Genomic DNA, 24,194 nt, shown 5'->3' with positions numbered 1-24,194 from the left:
CCAGCGGGCCGGGGCGGGGCGGACCAGGCAGGGCCCCGCCCCCTCGCCGCGCCTCCGGGCCGCCCTCCGCCCGAGAGCTTCGCCGCCGCCGCCGCCGCCGCCGCCGCCGCCGCCGCACCGCCGCCACCGCCGCCCGGGAGCCGAGCCGAGCCGGGCCGGGCCGGGCCGCCAACATGCTGAGCCGGCTCGGGGCGCTGCTGCAGGAGGCCGTGGGGGCGGTGAGGCCGGGGAGGCCCGGGCGCGCGGGGCTAGGCCGGAAGGGCGGGCGCGGGGCCGGGGGAGGAGCCGGCGGGCGGGCGGGCGGAGGGCGCGGGCCCGCCTCGGGGAAGGGACCCCAACCCAGGCCGCGGCGCCCTTTCCCGGGCCTCCCCTCTCCCCCGTCGCGCCCCTCCCGCACAGCCCTTCCTGCTTCGCGTGGCCTCTTTCCCGATCGCGCCTACTGCCAGCTCCGCTCCAGATCGCCCCAGCCCCTAACCCTTTTCCCCAAATGGCTTCCTGTTTATTTTTCCTGCTCCCCGTTCCCAGTTCGCTCCCAGTTCCCAAACTCTTCTGTGCTAGAGGGCTCCCTTGTCACCCAGTAGTTTCCTCCCCAAGGTCCCTTCCCCAGGCCCTTTGCCTTCCTCCCCCCCCCCCCCCCCCACGCTCCTCCCTTCCTGGTCACCTGGGCTGGAAAAATAGATGCCCCTTGCCTTCCTTCTGAGCCCCCAGGCAACCCCAAGACCTCAGTCAGGCGCGTGTGCTCTCAGCCTCCACTTGGGAAGTTCCGGCCCAGATTGGCCACGTCCCCAGGAAGCGTGTATATATACAGTCCAGGGGTGGGTGGGCGCCTGGCCCAGGGAACAGCCTGCTGCGGGGCACAGGGCGGTATCCAGAATGTTATCTCACACCACACCGGCCCTGGCCAGAGTGACCTTGAGTCAGGAGAGGCCAGCAGTGGGGGGACCTTGTGGAGGCCATATGAGGGAGAGTTTGTGTGTTTGCCATTATCTGTCGGGTTGAAGGCTGGTCAGGGGCCAGTTCACGTCATTCAGCAAGATAAAAGTGCAGTTTAGATAGACTAGGCCGAATGCCTTCTGTTTAAAGTAACCTTGTCAAGAATCTGTAAAGTTAACAGTTCTTTTGTCTCAAAGTAAAGGTCTCCTCTAATTGATCAATTTAGTATATTCTGTCCGATTTGCTCAGGAGAAACAACCTTGTGTCTCTCCTCCTTTCTCCCCCCTCCAAAACAGAGCTTATTATAAATGAGAACAGTCTCAGCCTTAATCAGACCTGTGAAGAAAGTGAAAAGCTCCTCACACCTCTCCTTCACCTGTCCCCAGCCCTGCCCTTCCTGATGTCCAGGGCAGCCCACCTCGGGAGGGGGTCTGGAATGATCTTGCCTTCCCTTCCTCCTTGTCTCCAATTGAAACAGCTGTCATCTTAAAAAGTGATGTGACAACCCACTTCATACCTCTCAGGAAAGCTCCATACACAGGGTGGGAGACGGGCCAGAGAGAGCCTTAGTCCTGAGGAGTGACTTTCTAATCCTCCCAGTGCACGCATTTCAGCATCAGGGGCTGGAGGAGGGATTGGTGGTCAAGGGAGGTATTTTTAGGCAGGTGATTTTTGGCTCCTGAGTATCAGATACATAGACAATGCCGTGGAAGTTTGGCTGGCCCCGTGTAACTGTCAGGAGAGAGGGAAACCCCTCTTTTCCCCTCCACTCCCACATGGAGGGGGGGCATAGGTCTTCCCCTGCCTGGGTCACCAGGTTAAGACCCCAGCAGGTTGCTTGACTCCTTGTTAAGGAGGAAGAGTGCTCCTTCCTGCCCTCTTCTGACAAAACAGAATAGCAATCGTTAGGGTTCTTTTAGAAAATACTCTTTATTATTATTAACAAAGATAATGAAGATTAGTAATTTAATAATTTCTCTTTAAAATAAATCATTTGGTACAATTTCTTTGGAGTTATAGTAGCTAATAGTAGATTGAGGTGAAGATGATCCCCTTGCTTTGTCCTGACAGTCTGTTTTGTTACAGTCTGTTTGCTGCCGTCCGTGTTCTCCCGGGTCTCCTGTTCTTACTGGATTGTTCGTTTTCAACATAAGCCCAGCTTAAGGGTTCAGGAGACTACAAATGAATTTTGAGGCTAGATGAGAGCCCATCACAGCACTGGAAGATGACTTATAGTGCTGGTCAAGGGTCGGAGGGCTTTCCTGAGACAAGGAACTATGGAAAGGATGTCTAAAGGAGTTTGCTGAGATATTTAGTAAATGCGAATGAGTAGTCGCTCATGGCAGAGCCCTTTAGGGGCAGGCAGAGCTAGAAAACACAGAACCCGAGCCCTCAGGGAGCTCACAGTCTAGTAGAAGAGAAGACTCTAATCCCACAATCACAGTGTCACACAGGACGTGGTAAGAGACAGTGGCCCCATGTGAACGGTGTGCTTGGAATGACTGTGGGAGGTACCGCTCCAGTAAGGGTCATGCCCCCCCTCAGCTAACCGGGAAAGAAGACAAGGTTGCCTGGGCAGCCAAGGGTTGAGGGGGAGAGTTCCAGGGCCTCTGATTCGGTGTTACTGCTTCTTCCTCCTGTCTTCATGGCCTTCTAACCGTTCTCCCTGCCTTCATCATCACAGAACTGTCAGCGGACTCTGCCTAAAACACTGCTTAGCAGACGTCCTTGACCTGCCCCCGACTGCCTGCACAAACAGTCGTGACCTGGTGACTCGATGCTCAGGGGCCCACACGCTCCTCAATCCATCCTTGTCCCAGACACTTTGCAGAGTTCCTTCCACAGGAACCGTCTTTCCTTCATCTCTAACTATTGACTTGGGACCGCATTCATCCCGTTTTAGTTTCAGGGTAACCTCAGTAAAGCCTTCTGTGTTCCAGTGCTCTTTTCCCATGGGTCATTTTCCACCTGTCCCGCATTCTCACACGACTTCCTACAGCGGAGTTAGTCGGGGCGGTTTTCATATTCTGTTCTCCCTGGCACTGGGTCTCCAGCAGCCTTGTACTGCTTACAGCGTCTGGCATGGTGTCTTGTACAGAGGGGGCACTCAGAAGATACTTCCGGAACGAATCAGGAGTAGACACTCAGTTCTGTGCTGCAGTGAAGTGTGAGGTTAGAGAGATGCAGCCAGGAACTCTGGTGAGGCCTTTGTGGAGCCGGTGGCCCTTAGCTGGACCTCACTGGTGACCGTTCGGATCTAGGTAAGTGTAGGGGGACACAGGGCCTCCTGGGCAGAGGAGTGGCCTGAGCAAACACGGAGAGGTAGAAATGAGCACCTGCGGTGAGGGACTATTTGATTATGCATTTTTCTCCTGTATACGTTTACTCTGCAAGGAAAGAGAGTGACAGCTCTTTTTTTGAGTTTTCAGGTAAAGCAGTTGTTATCGGTGTGGAGATGAGGAGAGAACTTCTGGCAGAGGGGCAGGTTTGGGGCTTGCTTGGAGCGGAAGTAGAATTCCCTGGGGCTGCAGGCTGTTTATCCCCAGCTCCTCCAGCAGCCTGCAGCCTTGCACAAAAGATGCAAGCATGTTATAAGTAAGGCACCTCATGAATCTTACGCAAACATTACCTGTCTGGCTGAATGAAGCCTTTCGATGGCCTCGAACACAGATTTGTGCACGCTCGGATTGAGAGGGGCCCGAAAACTTTGTCTTTGCCATGTTTTCCACGCGTATCATTTTGATTTTGTTGTTTTGGGGGCGCTCTCCTGTTTTCCTCTGTGTCCCTCTACAGTAGCGAAACCACGTTGAGACGACCTGTTTCTGTGTCTGTCCCCCCGACCAATGTTCTTAGATCTTCCAGGGACTGTGGAGTCATGACGCATAGCAGGAGCACAGCGTCTCCAGGAGAGAGGGGGGCTGGGAGAGGTGCCAAGAGATTGTCCTGGAGAAAACGCCTTTGTGTTCCCTTTGAGAACCTGGATCACGGTGCCTCCTCCAGGGCCTGGCACTGACCCGAGCCCTGGTAGATGGTGGACCGTCCGTTGTGATGAGTGACGGTGGCGGCCCCTCATGCCGAGTCTGCTCTCTCCACAGCGGGAGCCCAGCATTGACCTGCTGGAGGCCTTCGTGGAGCACTGGAAGGGCATCACGCACTACTACATTGAAAGTACAGGTGGGAGCCTTGCAGCCAGTGGGGAGGAAGGTGTGGGCCACGTCCCCATGCCAGGCAGAGATGCATGTGGCCTGGAGAAGGTGACGAGGGCTGCACAGGGGTTGAGAGTGGGGGCTGGCCCCACCCTGACCTTTTGGGAGAGGAACTGTGTGAGGTAGGAGTGGGGACGCCCCTGAGCTGACTGCAAGGCAGAGGCTGAGCTCCACTTGCCCCTCGCTTCCAGCGAGGCAGAGTGTCCAGGCCTGCGGTCCTCAGGGCCTGTGTCCAGGGCTTACTGATTAAAAGAAATGGAATCAAGTCCTCCTTTCCCTGAGCTAACTGAGAGGGCATTTCCCTTATAGAAATCTAAGGTAGGAGGACAACAAATGCCAATGCCCATAACGTGCCTGGGTCCATGTCCCCCAGCTGACACCCCAGACAGCAAAGCTTTGGGTAATCTGGGCCCAGCAGGATCACTCCCTAAGGGGTGGAATTGGATTGGCTGCTTTGTAGTCAGTATGTTGGTATTGGTGGACACACATTGGTTGCCAGGTAACCCTGTCCGGCATCCCCAGCTTTCTACCTCCGGGTTCAGACTGGAGTTTGATTCCAGTCTACCCCTTTCCTGAAGACTTGATTTCCAGCCTGAGCCAGCCCAAAAAATTAAAAAGCAGTCTTTGGACACTTTGAGGGACCCCCCTAAGTGTCCTTTTAGACCAGGTTTCCCGATCTTGGCATGGTTGACATTTGGGCTTGACCATTCTTTGTGGTGGCGGGCTTCTGGGGGCACATGGTGGGATGTTTAGCAGCAGCTCTGGCTTCCACCGTCCCCATTGCAGTAAGTATAAATATCTCTTCAAACATTGCCAAATGTTCCCGGGGGCAGAATCACCCCCAGTGGAGAACAACAGCTTTAAACCGAAGATCTTTTTTTCCTTTTTTGAGATAATAATTGATGTAACATTATATCATATAACTTGGGTGTACAACATATTGATTCAATATATGGATAGATTGTGAAGTGATCACCACAATAAGTCTAGTTAATATCCATCACCCTAACTAGTTACCAATTTTTTTCTTGCGTTGACAACTTTTAAGATACTCTTAGCAATTTTCAAATATGCAATACATTAACTATAATCACTATGCTGTATATAACATTCTCAGGACTTACTTATTTATGAGTTTTTATTTTTGTTTTTGTTTTTTTGTTGTTTTTTAGAGAGGGAGGGGGCAGAGGGAGAGGGAAAGAGAGAGAATCTTAAGTGGGCTCCATGCCCAGCACAGAGCCTGATGCAGGGCTCGCTCTCACAACTCTAAGATCATGACCTGAGCCGAAATCAAGAATCAGACACCCAACTGACTGAGCCACCCAGGTGCCCCAGGACTTACCTTACTTACTTACTTATTTATTAAGATTTTATTTATTTATTTGACAGAGAGAGACACAGCGAGAGAGGGAACACAAGCAGGGGGAGCAGCAGAGGGAGAAGCAGGCTTCCCACAGAGCAGGGAGCCCGATGTGGGGCTCGATCCCAGGGTCCTGGGATCCTGACCTAAGCCAAAGGCAGACGCTAACCAACTGAGCCACCCAGGAGCCCCAGGACTTATTTATTTTTTAATTGGAAGTTTGTACCTTTTAGACTGAAGGTCTCTTGACAGAGAGCCCCAATCTGCCAAGATGTAGGAAAAGATCCAGAACTGACTTCAGGTCCGCCTGGGGCTTCACCTGAACCCAATCCATTAATTTCCAGAACAGTCCCTAGACCATAGGTACAGGGATGGGTGAGGTGAGCTGAGCTGTGTTGTTCAAAAGCCAGTGCTTTCAAAATAAGCTAGGGGGTGCTCCAGGCCGGTCCCAAAGCACCAAAACTTGCTTTATGCAAACAGTCTGTCTGAGACTCTCACCAAGAAAGCCCCAGCTTCTCCATCAAGACCTTTGCACAAGTTTGCCTCCAAACTCATGGTCATGCACGGATTTTTTTTTCTCCTTTGTAAAAAAAATTGTTTCTCCTTTCTGCCTCCTGTGAGTGTAAAAAGGGACCGGAGGTTTACCTCTCCGGAAGCGGCTCCAAGACAACTTCTAAATTCTATGACAGAGACCCCTGAGCCCCCGGCTTCTCAGTCGGGCCCAGAGCTGACCTGCAGCCTGAGCAGTGGACCCTCCTGGACACCCCCGGGGTTAGGAGAAAAAATGATGCCGCCTCCCTCTGATAAAGCACTAGAGTATGCACACATTCCCAGTCAGAGGGCTGTATCCTGGGCCTTATCCAAAAGGTCTTTTGTCTTTTTAAATATAGAGGCACCAACTGTAAATTTCCACTTCCTCTGGTCTTCGTTCGAAGCCAGCTGTGAACCGGGCCTTACTCCAGGTGTACCCTCAGTCTCCCTCCACCCCCTGGGCCCCAGGGGCTCGACCTCATCACCCCACTCACCCTTGTTTCCTGAATCTCATTAGATGAAAACACCCCCGCCAAGAAAACGGATATTCCCTGGCGGCTGAAGCAGATGCTGGACATCCTGGTGTACGAGGAGAGGCAGCAGACGGCAGCTGGTGAGGCCGGGCCCTGTCTGGAATACTTGCTGCAGCACAAAATCCTGGAGACGCTGTGCACACTGGGCAAGGCCGAGGTGGGCACACCCCGGGGAGCCCCTGCGGCCCCGGCTTGTCCCTCTGTGTTCCTGTCCCGTCGTGTCATGGAAACGCTGCCGTTACTCAGTCAGGGTTCATTGAGCGAAGGTGTGCTAAGAACCGGCCATGTGCCAGGCAGGGGCCTCAGTGCCGCAGACCCAGCAGCTATTAAAACAGACGAAAGTTCTGGTCAGAGGTCACCAGGGGGCCCGCACGCAGCCTGTCCAACCATGACAGGTCATGGAGAACGGTGAAGCGGGACGGGGACCCAACAGTGTGGGCAGGCTGGTTTCAAACAGGGGCGCAGCTCATCTGATTGCGGTCCACGTGACGTGCTTCACAAAGCCGGCATTTCTTACACGGCGGAGGTTTGGGGCAGCGGTGCGCTGAGAAGCTCAGTTGGCACCATGTTTCCAGCAGCATCTGGTCACTTCATGTCTCTGCGTCACATTTTGGTCATTCTCAGTAATATTTCCAACTTAGTGATGATATTCCTTACAGTGATAGGTGCTCAATGATCTTTGATGTTGCTATTATAATTGGGGGCACCACAAGTAATGGCCCTGTAAGACAGCTCCACTGACCAGCCCTTCCCCGTCTTTCTCCCTCTCCTTGGGCTCCCTACTCCGCGAGACACTACAATATTGAAATTCGGCCAACTAATACCCCTCCAGTGGCCTCTAAGTGTTCAAGTGAGGAAGAGTCATGCGTCTCTCACTTTAAATCAAAAGCTAGAAATGATTAAGCTCAGTGAGGAAAGCTGAGATGGGCCAAAAGCTAGGCCACACAACAAACAGTGGGCCGGGGCGAGAATGCAAAGGAAAAGTTGTTGGAGGAAATTCAGAGTGCCTTGCGGTGAACAGGCGAACGATAAGAGAGCAGAACAGCCTCATTGCGGACACGCCGAAGGTCTGCGGGGTCGGCCTAGAAGAGCAAACGAGCCACGACGTTCCGTTAAGCCAAAGCCTGACCCTGAGCCAGGCGCTGACTCGCTTCGGTTGGGCGAAGGCTGAGAGCAGTGAGGAAGCTGCAGGGGGACCGTCGGGAGCTGGCAGAGGTGGGTCCGAGAGGTGTAAGGGAAGACGCCGCCTCTGTAACATCAGGGTGTGAGGGGAGGCGGCCAGGGCTGGGGTAGACGCTGCAGCAAGTTCTCCGGGAGACCCAGCGGGGTAAGTGATGAAGGAGGCTACGTGGAGCAGCAGGTTTCCAATGTGGATGAAACGGCCTCTACTGGAAGAAGACGCCAGCTAGGACCCTCAGCGGCTGGGGGGACGTCAGTGCCCGGCTGCAAAGCTTCCAAGGGTGGGCTGACTGTCTTGTCAGGGGCTGAGGCCCCTGGTGACTTGAAGTCGAGGCCAGCGCTCCTTGACCATTCTGGACGTCCCAGGGCCCTGGAGAGTCGTGTTCGTGCCACTCTGCCTGTGCTCCGTGAACGGAACAACAAAGCCTGGGTGGCAGCACTTGGGATCACTACGTGGTGTCCTGAATACTTTAAGTGCACCGTGGAGACCTACCGCTCCGAAAAAAATCTTCTTGTCAAACCACGACTGCTCACCAACAATGCACCTGGTCACGCACGAGCTCTGATGGAGAAGTAGAACGAGACGATGGTTGTTTCCTGCTGACACGGCAGCCATGCTGCAGCCCGGGGAGCAAGGAGGCATTCGACTTCCAAGTCTTATTATTTAGGAAATACATTTTGTAAGGTGGCTGCCATAGATAGTGATTCTTCTGATGGATTTGGGCAAAGCAAATTGAAAACCTTCTGGCAAAGATTCGCCATTCTAGGTGCCACTAAGAACATTCGTGATTCATGGGAAGAGGTCAAAATATCAACATGAACAGGAGCTTGGAAGAATTCGATCGCAACCTTCATGGATGACTCTGGCGGGTTCAAGACTTCAGAGGAGGAAGTGTGGGGGAAAGAGCGAGAGAACTAGAACAGGAAGTGGAGCCTGAAGATGGAACTGAATGGCCGCCATCTCATGATCAAACTAACAGATGACGAGCTGCTGCTCATGGATGAGCAAAGAAAGGGGTTGCTTGAGATGGAATCTACTCCTGGGGAAGACGCTGGGAAGATTGTTGAGATGGTAACAGAAGATTTAGAGCATAGCATAAACTTAGTTGATAGAGAAGCGGCAGGCTGGAGAGGACTGACCAATTTTGCAAGTTCTACTGTGAGTAAAATGCTATGGAACAGCATCGCGGTGATACAGAGAAATCATTCATGAAAGCAAGAGTCCATCCGTGTGGCCAACTTCACTGTTGTCTTATTTTAAGAAATTGCCACAGCCGTTCCCACCTTCAGCAACCCCCACCCTGATCAGTCAGCAGCCACCAACAGCGAGGCAAGAGCCTCCACCGGCAAGATTACAACTCGCTGAAAGCTCAGATGATGGTTGGCATTTTTTAGCAATATTTTTAAATTAAGGTTATGTACATTGCTTTTTAGACATAACGCAATTGCACAATTAATAGACTACAGTATAGCATAAACATAGCTTTTGTATTCACTGGGAAGCCAAAAAATTAATTTGACTTGCTTTCTTACGATATTCGCTTATTGCAGTATTTGCTTTATTGTGGTGGTCTGGACGCAAACCTGCCTGTCTCAGAGACGTGCCTGTAGTGAGGGAAGGAGCCTTGCAGAAAATGTGCTCTCTGAGCGGAGACCAAGGGAGGATGGTGCTGTGGCCCAGGGGCGGGGAGCATCCCAGGCAGTGGGCAGGCTCCATCTTCTGACGGGCACTCTGTTCCTTGACACTCAGTACCCCCCAGGGATGCGACAGCAGGTATTCCAGTTCTTCAGCAAGGTTCTGGCCCAGGTGCAGCACCCCCTCCTGCATTACCTCAACGTCCACAGGCCTGTGCAGGTGAGGGGCCAGGAGACCAAGGGGTGTCTGAGGGTCAAGCCCTCTCTCTTCCCTGCTACCCCATTCTTCTCTGTTTCTGATTTGCTTCCCTTCTAGAAGCTTCTCCGACTTGGTGGGACAGTTCCTGGATCCCAAACAGAAAAGGAGGAGGTACAGTTCACCACCGTCCTCTGCTCCAAGATCCAACAGGACCCAGCCCTGCTCACCTACATCCTGGAAGTGAGCACCTCTGTGAGGGACAGGAGCGGGAGGGCCCCGACCCCAGGGCAGGCCCCTAAGGCCCTTCTGAGGAAGCAGAGGGTGGAGCAGGTACTCAGGCGCCTAGGCGGCTTCCCCTCTAGCTCCATGCCGAGGCCCTGACAGCCAACACATCCTGCATTCCCAAGGGGCATCGTGGGGAATGGTCTGCACCGTGACGTGGCTTCACCCGACCTTCTTTGCAGGGTAAAAAGATTGTCACGAGGAAGAAGTCATCCAAAGAACCCACCACCCTGCCTAGAGAGGCAGCCAGCATCCAAGACAAGGACCACCCCCGCAGCAAGGCTCCTGACATGAGTCCCTGCGGGGCCCGGGCCTTGAGCGCGCAGCCGCCTGCCGAGACGGAGGAGGAGCCAGATGGAGCGGCTGGGGAGAGCAACCTCATCACCTCCCTGGTCGGGTTGTGCAAGAGCAAGGTGCTAGCTGCCGAGACAGAGTGGGCGGGGACGAGGAGGGCGAATTGCTGGGAGGGGATCTGGGCATTCAGGTGTATGGCCCTGAAGTCGTACCCCTATCCCCTAGAAAGGCCGGGTGGCTCTGAAGGCCCAGGAGAACCTGCTGCTCCTGGTCAGCGTGGCTTCGCCGGCAGCCGCCACCTACCTGGTGCAGAGCAGTCCTTGCTGCGCCGCCGTGGTCGAGCACCTCTGCCAGCTGTACCAGTCCGTGCCCCCCTTCCTGGACCCGGCGGACGTTGCCGCGCTAGAGGGCGTCAGCTGGAGGTAGGCGCTGGGCCCGGAGAAGCTGGCCTACGGCTTCAGTGGCCAGAAGCCCTCCCTGTCCTCTGGTTTTCTAGGAGGGATGGGGACCCCTGCTGGCCACCCTCTTGCTGAGGGCACAGCCTGTCCTCAAGGGCTTTCCCTCCTCGCTCCCCCACCCCGCACCAGCAACAGAGGTTGCAGGGAGAAGGGGCCCAGATTCTGGAACGTCCCTGAGGCGGGCCTCACAGCTCCTCCCTTGCTCCCCCTCAGGTTGCCCAGCGCCCCATCTGATGAGGCTTCCTTCCCTGGCAAGGACGCCTTGGCTGCCTTTTTGGGCTGGTTTGATTACTGTGACCACCTCATCACAGAGGCACACATGGTGAGCCGGGGCCCCAACAGGTCCCTCTGTGGGGGTGCCCCGCGGTTGACCCCACTCCCTTCCCTGTGTCCACCTTGAGGACCAAGTGGGTCTCTCAGGAGCTAGGCAGGGCCCCCGGGCTGCCTATTGTGTTAAACGCTGTGCAAGGACATGGCTGTTTCTCAATGGAAAACTGTCATGGAGGTGAAACGTGCTTAAGACATGTTCTTTGGCACCTAGGTGGTTGCAGACGCCTTGGCAAAGGCTGTGGCTGAGAAGTTATTCGTGGAGATTCTGCAGCCCCACCTCCTGCATGTGTAAGTCTATGTCATGTTCCCTTGGGCATGGCCGTGGTTGGGCCCAGTTGCTCACCCCACCAGGTCCCTTCCTGTCCCTAAGGCCAGGGATCTCCTTGGCCAGAGTCACATGGGTCTGTGGGCTCCATGGTTAATGTTTGCCGGGCCTGGCCCCCTGACAGCCATGTGGCTCAGAGCCACACGGGCTGACTCCAGGACCTCAGGAGGGCTAGGGAGCAAGCAGAGAAATACCAGGGAAGGCATAAGGAAACCAGGAAAGGGTTCTGTCACCCCCACATGCGTTCACTCCTGGCTCCCTCTCTGCTCTCCCCTCTCCCGCCTGGCTCTCAGCCGCCAGGCCTGGCTCAGTGCTCTCTCCCTGTAGTTCTGAGCAGAGCGTCCTGACCTCCACCGCCTTGCTCACGGCCATGCTGCGTCAGCTCCGCTCTCCTGCCCTGCTGCGAGAGGCTGTGGCTTTCCTCCTGGGCACAGACCCACAGCCTGCAGCCCCCGACGATGGCCCCCGCACTCTGTGTGCTCACCTCATCGGGCACTGCGACCACCTCTCTGACGAGGTAAGGGGGAGGGCGTCGTCCGACCCCTGCCCAAGGGACCCCCTGAGTGCCTCTCCCCGCTTGCATTAGCTTACCAGCTGGCACTTCCTTTGAGGCATTGAAACGCATGCCCCTCAAAAACAGTGACTGCTTTTGTCACACGGTGATGTTCTGTGATCAGATGCTTGCCTTGTGACTTTATGTTTTCCAAACCTATTTCATATTCACTTGGCTTGTTTGAGGCTTACAGCTACTCTGAGCTAGGTGAGGCCGCTATTCCGTTTCTCAGCCATGGAAACTGAGACACAGAAGGGCCAGTTGGCTCGCTTGATAATATACATCAAATCGGTAACAGAACCAGAACCGGGCAGACTTTCGGCTCCCAGACCAGCACCCACCCACTCCCCCCAAAACCTGCCACCTGCTCTTTTCTTATCTGAGTGAGCAATTCCCAGGGACCCCTAGAAGCCAGGGTCCTGCTGACCCTTTCTTACCCAGATCAGCATCACCACCCTGCGGCTATTCGAGGAGCTGCTCCAGAAGCCACACGAGCAGGTCATCCGCAGCCTGGTCCTGTGCAACCTGGAGGGCCGCCATTATGTGGCCAGGGGCTCACCCGAGCCCGAGAGCTACGAGGACACCCTGTAAGTGAAACCCTGCGCCTCTGGGAGGCCTCAGGCTGCTAGGACCCACCACGGCCCCCCATAGCCCCGCACTTGCTCATTCATTCATTGGTGCCACAGAGATCTGGAGGAAGACCCTTACTTCACAGACGGCTTCCTCAACTCCAGCTTTCAACCCTCAGCAAAGCCTCCCCCAGCCCCTACCACCAACTCAGATGGCAAAACAGCAGTGACTGAGATCGTCAACAGGTAGGGAGCCATCTGGAAATCTAAGCCACTTGAGGTTTGTTCCGTCTTTGGCCATAGCCCTGAGGGAGGCGCAGCCCAGGAGGGAGTGTTCCCTCGGGGCTGGAGATGGAGTGGGGAGGAACAGGGCAGCCCGGACGGTGCCCCTCCATACCTAGGGTCTTGTCTCTCAGTTTCCTCTGCCTGGTTCCTGAGGAAGCCAAGACCTCGGCTTTCCTAGAGGAGACTGGATATGACACGTACGTCCACGATGCTTATGGACTGGTGAGTGTTGAGGCCTCTGCCAATGCCCACTTCTTGTCCCTCAAAGCCAGGGCGTTGATAAACTCCACCTTCTCCCTCTGTGATCTGCCCAAGGTGCTCCCTGCTCCAGCCAAGAGCCTCGAGTCCGTCCTTCCTCTGTGGTTCCCGCGGTCTGCGGGTGCCTCCTGACCACTGGGCCCACCTCCTCAACTCTCACTCCTGTTTCAGTTCCAGGAGTGCAGCTCCCGAGTTGCCCCTTGGGGCTGGCCCCTGGGCCCCACACCCCTGGACCCCCATGAGCCCGAACAGCCTTTCTTTGAGGGTCACTTCCTCCGAATGCTGTTTGACCGCATGTCCCGGATTTTGGAACAGGTAGCCAACAGGACTGGGCCCTGGCTACGGGGTGAGGGCCCATGGGAGAACTCCAGGCAGGTGCCCTGGGGGGGTTTGAGTCCTCTTTGGTTCTTCAGCTCCATATCCCCCTCTCCCACCCCTCCCACTTCTTCAGGCGGGAAGCCCCATCTTGCCTCTGCTCCACACGCCCTAGCATGTTCTGGCCCTCAGCCCCAGGGAATCCGTGACACACACACATCACGTGAGACTCCCACCCCCGCACACGTTCACACTGGCCAGGCGCCTTGCTGGGGGAGTGCAAAACTGCTCACCACCCCCTGCCAACCCTCGGCTTGTCCACTGTGCTCCCTGCAGCCATACAGCCTGAACCTGCAAGTGACCTCAGTCCTGTCCCGGCTTGCCCTCTTCCCCCACCCCCTTATCCACGAGTACCTCCTGGATCCCTACATCAACCTGGCCCCTGGCTGCAGGAGTCTGTTCTCTGTGCTCGTCAGGGTAAGGATGCCGGAGCCCAGGGATGTGTGCCCGTGGGGTGGCAGGAAGAGAGGGGATCAGGAGGGGGGTGGGGACCACAGGAGTGGGCACTCTGGACAGCTCCACCCCTCCTCCACTGCTACAGCAGAGCTAGGGGACCCTGCATGAGTGTCACCGGCCCCCACCTCAGCCGTGTCTCATTCCCGCTCTAGGTGATCGGGGACTTGATGCAGAGAATTCAGAGGGTACCCCAGTTCCCGGGCAAACTGCTCCTGGTGCGCAAGCAGCTGATGGGTCAGGTCCCTGGGGAGCAGTAAGTAACCGAGGGAAATGGGTGCCCAAGCACGGACCCTAGGGTGGGAAGGCAGACTGCCCAAGGATAGTGGGAGGGGCATAGGCTGGGGGGGAAGAGGGCTTGTTGCTGAGCTCGGTCTTCACTCAGAGGTGTCTGCCACTGGAATGTACCTCATGGACACTGGGATGTCATACTGGGCACACTCCCGCCGCCTCCCAGCCATGACCACCCATGCTGTCTCCCTCAGGCTGGACCACCAGACTCTCCTCCAGGGAGTGGTGGTTCTTGAGGAATTCTGCAAGGAGCTGGCTGCCATCGCTTTCGTCAAGTTCCCCCCACATGGTCCTCACCTGCACCTCTCCGCTCCCCGAGAAGGGCACGTCTGAGCCAGGAGCAGGACAGGAGGGGAGACTTCTGTCCATACCTCTGCCCAAGAGCTGCCTCGTACCTGGCACTGCCGCCACCTCCTGCCTCCCAGGTTGGGGGCTTGGTTCCATCTCTACCTCCCAGGCACCTCTGCCTCTGAGGACGCCTGGGCTTCCACTCCCAGGTTAACTCAAGAAGATCCTGGCCTGTCAGCCACACGAGACTGGGTTCAGGGAGTGGGTCTCCAAGGAGCAAAAGAGATGGCCTCCCAGACAGCATGGTGTCCTCGGGGCCTTCTCGGGGGAGCTGGGTAATTGCCAGGTGAGCACCCAGACCCAAACCCTCACGTGTCCTGTGCCTATCACCTGAGTCGACGGGCCATTCGTGGCCAGGGCCAAGACCTGTGGCTCAGTTCCAGGGGCACAGAGGGGAGTGAGTGATGGTTCTGAGACTGGTCAGGACCACAGGCCAGAGAGACGGGGGCGCAGGAGCCCCATCTCTGTCACGCTAGGTACCACAGACACTGCTGAGACTTGACATTTTTTCTCCTGCCTTCTTGGCTTAATCCGTGGCGAAGGGGCAGTGGATAGCCGGGGAAGCCCACTCTTCCTACCCAGCCCTCCTGGAGACTGTTGCAAAATTCCCAACTGCCTCATGGCAAATAGCCAAAGCATGCTCCGCGCCCAGGCGGGGGCAGCTGCTAATGAGGGCCTTGGTGTAACTGCAGCCAGGGCGGGAGAGGCCTTGGGAAGTGGGGGGCTGGGTGCCAGGCTCCGGCTCCAGCTGCTTTCTCTCTGGCACCTCTGAACCCGTCCTGGCAGGTCCTCAACACCTGGGTAGAGGGGCTCAGAGACCAGGGGGAGGCCAAGCCTGGCCCTCAGCTTTCCACCCAGCCTGCAGTGCTCTTGATGGAATACTCTTCGGGGGAGCCAGGGAGCTCGGGACAGACGAGGCCGGGATGCCCACCTGACCCCAGGCCCCCAGGGCCCGGCGGGGAGGCGCTGGGGCGCAGGCAGCCGGTTGTAGTGTTGTTCTCCCTGCATGCCCTTCACGGCCGGGGCTGCCACCCCACCCGGCCTGAATCTGTCTCAACCTGCAGGAACACACAGGCGGCGCCAGGCATTACCTCACAGCAGGACTGCAGTGCTGGCTGCGCTCCTGGGCAAGGAGGAGCGGGCCAGAGCCCCTTTCGCTTCCTTTTCCTGCCTGTGCCGCTTCTAGAAGCCGGCCGCAGGTTGCCAGGAGGTGACATGGAAGAGGAGGAACTCAGTGACCTCTCCCTCTCCTGCGTTCCTCCAAGCCGCTGCTCTGAAGGACACCGTGCATGGGCATGCGTGCGTGTGTGCGCACGTGGGTGTTGGCGTGGGACCGGAGAGCCGAGCTCACAGGGCAGATTGAACTCTTCAAGTCAGAAAAACGTTTGAGCGTCCGGGAGTCACAGAGGCTCCCCTCCTCCATCCCCTTCAGCATTCACACTGCGTCCCCCCAGACAACACAGCAATAAATGGTTTGGTTGCGTGGACACAGCGGCCCTGTTCGCCACTCTTCGTGTCCTCCTGCGCAGGACTCCACTGCTCATTCAGGCCCATCTTCCTCCCCAAGAAAGACACATTCCTTTTCCAGCACTGGAGTGGAGGGAGGTGGTGTCCTGGGCAGGGGGGGTGGCGACGGTGGTGGTAAGTAGAGACAGGCTCCGGCAGCGCACATCTGATGTTCCTCAGCCCCTGCCAGGAACCGGGCTCCTTCTTGGCCAAGCAACGCTTTCTGCCCAGCTTACCTACAGCTGAGAGCCAGCTAGCCTTGGAGACGCTGGGAGAGAACGGGCCATCTGGAGCATCTGTGTGCAAGTCTCATTTTGGGGTGTTTATGTTGTGAGTTGTGTGAATGCTTTGGTGGACCTATTTTAAAAACCTGTCCCTAGATGTATGTGTGTGGGGATGCTCTCAGGAAAGTAGCTGAGCAAACTCCAAGACAGAGCAAGTTGAAAACTCGGACAGGGCTGATGAGTGGCTCTTACCTCTTACCATGTCACAATCACTGGGTTTGCTTTTTACAATACCTGTGGAATCGGTGTCTCTGGGGGTGGGCCCAGAGTTGTTGTTAAAGCTCACCAGGTGATTCTAATGGGCAGGGTCGAAAACTACTATAGGCTAAATAAAGTGGCAGCAAAGATTGCCCTTTGACGGGGATATGGACTGGTGGGTCCCTCAGATACTGAGAGAAGGGAACCAAAGTGAAAGGGTTCGATTCCATCACGTGGGAAATGTTTGTCCTCAGCCGGCACAAGAGGATTCCTACCACAGCCTAAGACAGAAAGACAAGATGGCAGCCAAGAGAGGATGGGAAAGGGGGCCATCAGTGTCAGAGTGGAGTTACCTCAGAAGGGAAGCCTAGTCAGGTGTTCCCTTGCTCAGAACCAGAGAACTGTATTACATGCAGTGGGCAGCACACGATATATTTTCTTTGTTCACTTCCTGTGGTTTTCCCTTAAGTTTTAGTAAAGTTCTTTTTTTAAAAAATGATTTTTATCATGATTCTGCTGGGCTGAGGGGAAAGGAATAAAGGATTTTGGTCTGGCTTGGGCTGGAGTTGTAGAAAGGCAGAGGCAGGAGCCTGGAGGCCAGCAGAGTGATGCAGGGAGGGAACAGGGAAGCTCAAGGAGATGAAACTCCGCCAAGAGGCAGGACCAGCTTCTACTTTACAGCCCCTTGCCCACCTGAAGCTTCCGGTGTTCTCACTGCTCAAACCCCAGAGGGGATATGGACACATCCTGCCCTGGCAGGCAAGAGGAAGAGAGCCCCAGTGGACCACAGAGGCTATGGTGGACGGCAGGAAGCCTGCCCACCCCAGTCACCCGCAGTCTGGGACACGAGCTTGCTGTCTGGGAAGACCTGGGTGGCTGTGGTGGGACAAGGGGAGGAGCTTCTTTCTCGATGCAGTGCCCCCTTCCCGCTCACTTCCTCCCCACAGAGACATTTAGGCAGGAAGGCAAAGCAAGTGCCACCTATTTACTCAGCAAGGGGCCCACTCCCTTGGAATGACCTCCCCCAGCAAGCCAAGTCCGTATTCTAAGTGCCTGAGAATCTGGATGTAGGCCTTTACTGAGGCAAGCATGGAAAATGATGAGTAGGTGCCCTCTCAGGTTCAGAAAGTTCTCACATCCCCTTAGGGAGTAGTGCCCTCATCGTGCCCACAGGGCAATTAGATCCTTGAGCTCTGAACTCCTTGTTTGGTTAAAGGCACTGTCCTTCTGGTGCAATGCGGGGACCTGTTCCACAGAGAAGGAAATTACCCTGAGAACTAGGAGAATCACCTGCTCCTAATGCAACAAGACCCCTGACTGCCAACCTCCTGCCTCCCTCAGAGGAAGGCAGAGCCGTGGTGGGGGAGGGGAGGGCCCAGGAGCCTGGCTCCTTGCACAACGATGGCACCTTCCTATCTGTTGACTGGGACAACAGATGATTCCTGAAGTCTCTGTAAGAGCTGGCTTTGTAGGTCTTCCTCCATCACCTTCCACCAAAAAAAGTTCTCCCCCCGAACCTTTGGGGGCTCACTCTGCATACCCGGGTTCCGAAAAGCCACAGTCACCAGCACATTCAGGCAGATGCCATCTGCATGCTCTTTGCCCAGATGCTGCAGCCCGAGCAACCCCTTGGTCTCCACTGCCAAGTGGGGCAGGGCCAGACACCCCCGTAGCAGCCGCAGGACGGCCGTCTTGATGCCACCCCTTTGCTCCACGGGAGTGAGGCCGCAGGCGGTGACGGGCAAGTGAGGCACCCCCACCGTGCCCACCAGCACCCACACCGTCTGGACGCTGGTAAAGGTGGCCACGAGCCGCTGGCAGACCAGACTGCACGGAAGCTCCTGGGGCAGAGTAAGAGGGTGCCTGGCTTGCCGGCGGTACTGGGCGGCTAGCTCTACCAGGTGCAGAATGTCCTGGGCTCGCAGCGGAGTGGGCAGGGAGCTTCGTGGGTACCAGCCAGCCTGCAGGGACTCCGCATCCGCCTCCTTGGAAGTCTTGAGAATTCCACCTGGAGGGGATGTCGAGGATGGGGTGGGGGAAAGGGTGTCTGTTGAGAGAAGTGCTGGGTCCGGCAGATTAAACGGCCACCCAGGCATTCTAGCCCTGACCTACACCAGGGTTGGGGTTGGTAGGGGTTGGTAGGGGCTGGGAGTCAAATCCACAGGCTGGAGATGCCAGGCTTGTACCAGACAGACTAGGGGCTCATCTCACCAGAGGACAAGCTGGGGGAAAGGTGTCAGCTGCCCCCTGCCAAACACTGCCACCAGGTGGGCCATACCTGTGGCTCGAGCGAGGAACACAAAGCGGATCCAGGAGGGGCCCCGCTCCTCCACAGACAGCAATGTCAGAGGCTCACAGTGCAGCCCGGCCTCCTCCTTCACCTCCCGCTGCAGTGCCTCCACGATGGTCTCCCCAGGCTCCATTCTCCCCGCGGGTAGGTACCAAGACCCACGGCACTCTTTCTTGGCCTCCTGGATCAGTAGCACCTCATCCTGAGGGGAGAGAGAGGAGCCTCGCTGGGAACCTTCCCTTGCCCTGGGGTTAGATCCTATCTCAAACACAGTCACCCAACACCCCCTTACTGGTGCACACCTCAAACTGATGAGCTCTCCAGGGAGCTGGCCCTTGTGTGCCTGGGGGCCGCAGCTGTCTCGTTCTGCAATTTATCCCTCTGCATTCAGACTTCCATTTCAGAAAGGGGCTGAGATTCCCGGGAGCTGTTTCAGGGGCTAGGGATTAGGCCCCACGGTGAGGTTTGCCATGTGTCCTGCAATGACTCCTGTCTATATGCCACATGTGTCTCTGTGTACCTCTCACCTCCCCTGGTGATTTACAAACCGCTTGTGGCAGGGCCTCACACTGGGGCCTAGGCTTTGCAACACCCCCCCAGCCCCATACAACTCCTACCTATGGCCCTGGCCCCTTCTAGCTGGCATTGCAGCAACTTGCACCAGGATCAGCACGAAAAGAGCACCACACAGTGGGACAGAAGGTCTGATATAAGCGCAGGTCGTGCCATTACTGTTCAAGGGGCTCAGAGGAGGTCTCCGAGGCACTGGGCAGATCTTTGAGCCCACTAGCGGCAGGCACTGTGCTAGATTCTGGGGAAAGGGGAATAGGACAGGCCTCTTCTCAAGACACTGAGGCCTAGCGGAGGAAATAAGCAGGCTCCCGGGCCTCAGATTCCTCTTCAGTATAGGGGGACAATCTCAGGGCTGGGCCGCACAAGGCTCAGATGTTAAGTGTGAGTGAGAGTGCTTTGCAAAACTGGGAGGCACCACGCACCAAGAAGTGGTGGCTGCTGCCGGCAGGTCCTCTGTCCCCACCGGGGCTGGCTGCGCGCTGCGGAGGGCCGGGCGCCGGGCCCAGCGGGCGGACGCTCACCTGCTCGTTGAGGAACACGGCCAGCACCACGTAGCAGACGTTCTTCCGCAGCCGCACGGGCGCCAGGGGCTCCCCGGCCGGCTCCGAGTCGCAGCTGTGCACACTCAGCCCCTGGCCCCCCAACACCGCCGCCAGCGCCCCCGCCAGGCCCTCCGATGCCATCGGGTCCCCTGGGAGGCGGCAGACGGGCCCCCGTAGACCGACCGCGCCGGGCAGGGTGGGACACGGGCGAGACAGTGGTCCGCCGCCGTCGCCCCCTCCCCCTGCCGACTCGGGCCAGGCGCGCTCGCGAACGCGGAAGCGCCGGCGAGCCCTGTCCGCTGATAGGCTACGCCTCACCGCGGCCTGCCCGGATTGGCTGGCTCGCGTCGGTGATGGCGGGGGCGGGCGCAGTCCGTGAACCGGCTAGGAGCCGGGCCTGGGAGGTGGGCGCCGGGGACCGGCTTCTGCTTCTTTCTCAGTTACCCGACCCCCCCCCCCCCCCGGCCCGCTCCGGACATTTCTAGCCACCAGCCTCGCTAATTCCTCCAGCAGGCACTTGTAGGCGCGGGCTCCGACGATGACGTCATCCTGCCTGTGGGTTGCGGAGCGCCCCTGTGGCCAGCGACGGTGACGTCACAACAAGCCAGATGACATCACGGAGGCCCCGGGGCCGTGGCTGGGACCTACTGTTCAACTTTGGTCATACACCTACCATGGCATTGCCCAAATCGATCACTTCCCAAATAACTTTTCTTCACTAAAAATGTACCGCATGTCACCGTGGCAGGGGGAACATTAGCTCCTGCTTTGGAGGAGAGTCTGACCTCGAGGAGGTGGACATAGACATATAATAAAACGTCAACTGAGGGTTATAAGCCAAGTGCTAAATGAATGGCTTGGGCAAGAGGTGTGACAGGTGCTCAGAAGAGAGAGGGAGCAGGGCTGGGATGGTCAAGGTGTGGCTGGCCATGGGAGGAGGGGATTTGGGGCAGAAAGAGCCTCCATTGGTGTCCTGGCCCCTTGCCCACTGCATTTCCCACGCAGTTTTGGGGCTCTCTCCACTGAAGACTGAGAGCCCTGCTAGGGCAGGGACCAGGTCCTGCTCCTTCATCTTTGTTCCCCCCCACAACCAGCTCACAGGACCTGGTGGCCTGGCGCTTTGAGAACAGGGTGTGGGTTGTTTTGGCGAGTTCCTACTTCTCTCCCAGACTGACCTTTCCTCCTCAGAGCTTCCTTTAACCTACTCTCAGGACAGGAAGGCAGAGCCAGTTGGAGTGAAACTGTGAAGCCAGCCAAGTCTGGGCTCCCCATCCCCAGTTGAGTTTCCCCTTTCCCTCCTGCCAGCTTTGTGCACCTTCCTTTTAAGGTGTAGACAAGGGGCGCCTGGGTGGCTCAGTCGTTAGGCGTCTGCCTTCGGCTCGGGTCATGATCTCAGGGTCCTGGGATCAAGCCCCATATCGGGCTCCCTGCTCCGTGGGGAGCCTGCTTCTCCCTCTCCCACTCCCCCTGCTTGTGTTCCCTCTCTCGCTGTGTCTCTCTCTGTCAAATAAATAAAAATAAAAATCTTAAAAAAAAAAAAAAAGGTGTAGACAAAGCACTGGACTTGGAACCAGATGCCCAGCCACAGCTCACTGGCTGGCTCTGTGCCCCTGGATGAGTTGTGGGCCTCAGTTTCCTCATCTGTAGACTAGGCTCATAATAGCCCTTCTTCCACAGAGTTGTTGGGGAGGTGAGACATCACAGGAGGAGCTCTGTAGACTGTCCAGTGCGGGTCACCGTGACCAGGCAGCCCAGCCCTGGGGGGGGCGGCGAGCCCTCCTGGCCACAGCACTTGTTGCTGCCTTGCAAAGGCCCACTGTCATGAAAAATGCCTACAGGACCGCCACACAACTATACTCTCAGGAATTCCAGCCACACCAGACTGGCCTCCTTAGGCCCCTCTCCCATCGGGAATTGACTGCAAGTTCCCTGGGGGCAGGGCCCTGTGTTATGTGGTGGGGCATCCCTGTCAGGCCCACAAGCTTTTGAGGCACTTGCTAAACACTGCTGACCCAGCCCTATCCAAGACCCCTCTCCTCCTGAACGCTGGAACTCACGGGCCGAGAGTCGGGCCCCAGGGACCGCAAAGCAACTTGTCAATATATTTGCTGTGGTGTGTGTGTATCCGCACGTTGGTTTTCACATCTGTGAAGTGGGGACAGCGTTGGTCCCAGGCTCCTTTCTGCCTCCCAGGGATGATTTGAGAGAGAATGAGGTCATGTCTGGCAGGGCTGTGAGAGCCTCAGAGGCAGCCTAAGATAAACACCAGACTGCCTGGAAGAGCAGACTGCAGCAAACCACCGCCCCACTCCCCCATTATCACTGGGAAAAGCTCTCTTCCCCTGTTAAGTGGACCTAATCACCCTTGTGGTGAGGAGCACACGAGGCAACAGGAAAGCCCCTTGTAAACTGAGAAGGGCTGCACAGGCAGAGGGCCCTCAAGACAGTGTACCCGGCCCTTCCGGGAGTGCCGAGGGAAACGAGAAAGTAGACTTTCTCGAGGCATCGGTGGAAGACAGCACACACCCCACTGAGACAGCAGAGCCCTAAGACCCACAGGAAAAGCTGAGGGAGGAAAGGGGGCTGAGGGAGAAGCCTCCAGAACCAGAAACAAAGAAAGTTCTCTGTTAAAGTTTGCTCTGCATCCCCCATTCCCAGAGAGGGTGGAGCACCAGGGGTGGGGGCGGCTGCGCAGCATGGTGGACAAGAGTGGCCAAACTGGTAGATGTCCTAGTACAGTACTCCCAGCACCCACGGGAGCAAAGCCGGAGGCAGCCATTTCCGAGCACGTGGACGCACATGCGCGGGAAGGCAATGTAGGCAGCCTTGGACACAGGGCCAGGGATGGGCAGGCAGGGTGGGGCAAGGGCGTCTGTGACTCTAGAGGCCTCTACGGAATAAGGAACGCCGTCCCCTTGCAAAGCAGGGCGGTGAGGAGGGCAGTAGCCCAAGGTACAGGGAGGGGGAGGTTTGGCTGAGCCCGTGCCCTGCCACTAGCTTGCTGAATGACCTCGGGGGAGCCACATCTACCCTCTAGGCCATCTGTAAGGTGCAGACATACGGTGGATCCTGAAACAGAAAAGGGACATGAGTGGGAAACTGGTGAAATCCCAGTAAACTCTGTTGCTTGGTTAATAGTGTACGGATAATGATTTCTTGTTTTGATTACTGTGTCATCTTTGTGTAAGATGTTAACATGAGAGGAAGCAGAAGGAAGGGTAATCAGGAACTTTACTATATTTGTGACATGACTGTAAATCTAAAATCATTTCAAAATCAAAAGTCTAAAAATGTACTTTATAAGAAAAGAGAGGGGTGCCTGGGTGGCTCAGTTGGTTAAGCATCTGCCTTCGGCTCAGGGTCCTGGGATGGAGCCCCTTGTCAGGCTCCCTGCTCAGTGGGGAGTCTGCTTCTCCCTCTCCCACTGCCCCTCCCCCACGATTGTGCACACGCGCACTCTCTCTCTCTCAAATAAAAATAAAATTTTCAAAAGAAAAAGTTGGCACTGGTTGTCCACATGCTGGAGTCACTCCCAGCTCTGAGAGTTGCACTTTAGTGACATGTGGGCCAGTGAGAGGGGCGGGAACAGAAGGTGGACAGTGGGGATGCTGGGAGAAGCAGAGGCCCCAAGGGCAGCACCAGACTGGGGGTGAGCCAGCTGAGCTTCCACGAGGAAGAGGGCCACCAGGTGCCCCCAGGCGTCTCAGGGTCAGTCCCCACCTGGACTGGCTTCCTGCCCAGGGCCAGTCCTGGAACATTTGGTCCACCTGCTGTTTACAAGAGTCAGACCCAATATGCCCTTGAGGGTGCTGTGGCCTGTCATGAGATGGGAGGCAGGGCAGAGAGGCCTGTGGAGAAGAGAGAGGCCCAGTGACTGGGCCATCTCTGTCTTCCCACAGGAAGGACCCTGTGTTTGGGGTTCTAGGGTGACATTAGGACACAGCTATATAAGGGGAAATGTAGGTAGGGAAGAGTCACTCGGTGCCACTTGGAACATGATCAGCTATAAAGTGTCCTTGTTGGAAGGAGGACAGAGAGGACAGCAAGCCCATCTGCAAAGTCCATTAAGGGCTGAGACTAATGTAAAGGAGGCTCTAGTCAGGAAGCTTGGTTCAAACCCCAATTCTGCCTCTAAACCTGCTGTGACCTTGGGTGACTCACTTAACCCCAGCCTGCCTCTCTCCTCTTCTGTAATATATAAAAAAATATAAAAATGTCTACCTCAAAATCATGAAAAGGGGTTAAATAAGATGGGTTAAATGAAAACAGTTGCAGAATAAAGTGTAGGAGCTCCTTGATTTTCTTTTTTCTCTATCCCATGAGAATATGAAAATAACCTAGCTCTGCAAACAATGAAGAAACCGGATTTTTTTTCTTTCAGATGAGGAATGGTTATATGAATCA

General features: G+C 56.3%; 2 protein-coding genes across 6 annotated transcripts; one reads left to right on the top strand and one right to left on the bottom strand.

Moving 5' to 3' along the window:
• Positions 1 to 73: 73 nt before the first annotated feature.
• On the top strand, positions 74 to 15,884 carry FHIP2B (FHF complex subunit HOOK interacting protein 2B). Of its 5 annotated transcripts, XR_013446604.1 has the most exons (18): positions 91 to 218; positions 4,029 to 4,107; positions 6,548 to 6,720; positions 9,493 to 9,597; positions 9,694 to 9,816; positions 10,041 to 10,271; positions 10,378 to 10,574; positions 10,824 to 10,932; positions 11,152 to 11,228; positions 11,593 to 11,782; positions 12,260 to 12,405; positions 12,505 to 12,633; positions 12,804 to 12,894; positions 13,102 to 13,245; positions 13,582 to 13,722; positions 13,914 to 14,014; positions 14,244 to 14,683; positions 15,462 to 15,884. XR_013446604.1 is itself a non-coding variant. In XM_036075181.2 (17 exons), exons 1-17 carry the CDS (start codon positions 174 to 176, stop codon positions 14,380 to 14,382), a joined length of 2,220 nt encoding a protein of 739 aa, XP_035931074.2. In that variant the 5' UTR covers positions 74 to 173; the 3' UTR covers positions 14,383 to 15,884. The 5 variants fall into 5 exon arrangements, 4 of the variants coding, with proteins under 4 accessions (XP_035931074.2, XP_035931076.2, XP_077925654.1 ...); XM_036075181.2 differs by having other exon boundaries at positions 74 to 218; positions 14,244 to 15,884; XM_036075183.2 differs by lacking the exon at positions 9,493 to 9,597 and having other exon boundaries at positions 14,244 to 15,884.
• Positions 15,885 to 16,801: 917 nt separating this feature from the next.
• On the bottom strand, positions 16,802 to 20,082 carry NUDT18 (nudix hydrolase 18). Its single transcript, XM_036075197.2, has 3 exons — positions 19,770 to 20,082; positions 18,664 to 18,877; positions 16,802 to 18,393 (listed from the first exon to the last, which is right to left on the bottom strand). Exons 1-3 carry the CDS (start codon positions 19,929 to 19,931, stop codon positions 17,798 to 17,800), a joined length of 972 nt encoding a protein of 323 aa, XP_035931090.2. The 5' UTR covers positions 19,932 to 20,082; the 3' UTR covers positions 16,802 to 17,797.
• Positions 20,083 to 24,194: the final 4,112 nt, after the last annotated feature.

This window comes from Halichoerus grypus, chromosome 3 (genome assembly GCF_964656455.1).
Source record: "Halichoerus grypus chromosome 3, mHalGry1.hap1.1, whole genome shotgun sequence".
In the NCBI taxonomy this organism is placed as follows: domain Eukaryota; kingdom Metazoa; phylum Chordata; class Mammalia; order Carnivora; family Phocidae; genus Halichoerus; species Halichoerus grypus.
Note: the sequence above shows the minus strand (reverse complement) of the source record. Positions and strands in the feature narration are given on the sequence as shown.

What these genes read in the sequence shown, in the direction of transcription:
- FHIP2B (XM_036075181.2), top strand. Translation starts at nt 174, where the DNA reads ATGCTGAGCCGGCTCGGGGCGCTGCTGCAGGAGGCCGTGGGGGCG. An exon ending in GCGACCACCTCTCTGACGAG is followed by an intron (nt 11,783 to 12,259) that starts GTAAGGGGGAGG and finishes TTTCTTACCCAG; the next exon opens with ATCAGCATCACCACCCTGCG. An exon ending in TGTCCCGGATTTTGGAACAG is followed by an intron (nt 13,246 to 13,581) that starts GTAGCCAACAGG and finishes TGCTCCCTGCAG; the next exon opens with CCATACAGCCTGAACCTGCA.
- NUDT18 (XM_036075197.2), bottom strand. Translation starts at nt 19,931, where the DNA reads ATGGCATCGGAGGGCCTGGCGGGGGCGCTGGCGGCGGTGTTGGGGGGC. An exon ending in CCGTGTTCCTCAACGAGCAG is followed by an intron (nt 18,878 to 19,769) that starts GTGAGCGTCCGC and finishes CTCTCCCCTCAG; the next exon opens with GATGAGGTGCTACTGATCCA. An exon ending in GTTCCTCGCTCGAGCCACAG is followed by an intron (nt 18,394 to 18,663) that starts GTATGGCCCACC and finishes CATCCCCTCCAG; the next exon opens with GTGGAATTCTCAAGACTTCC.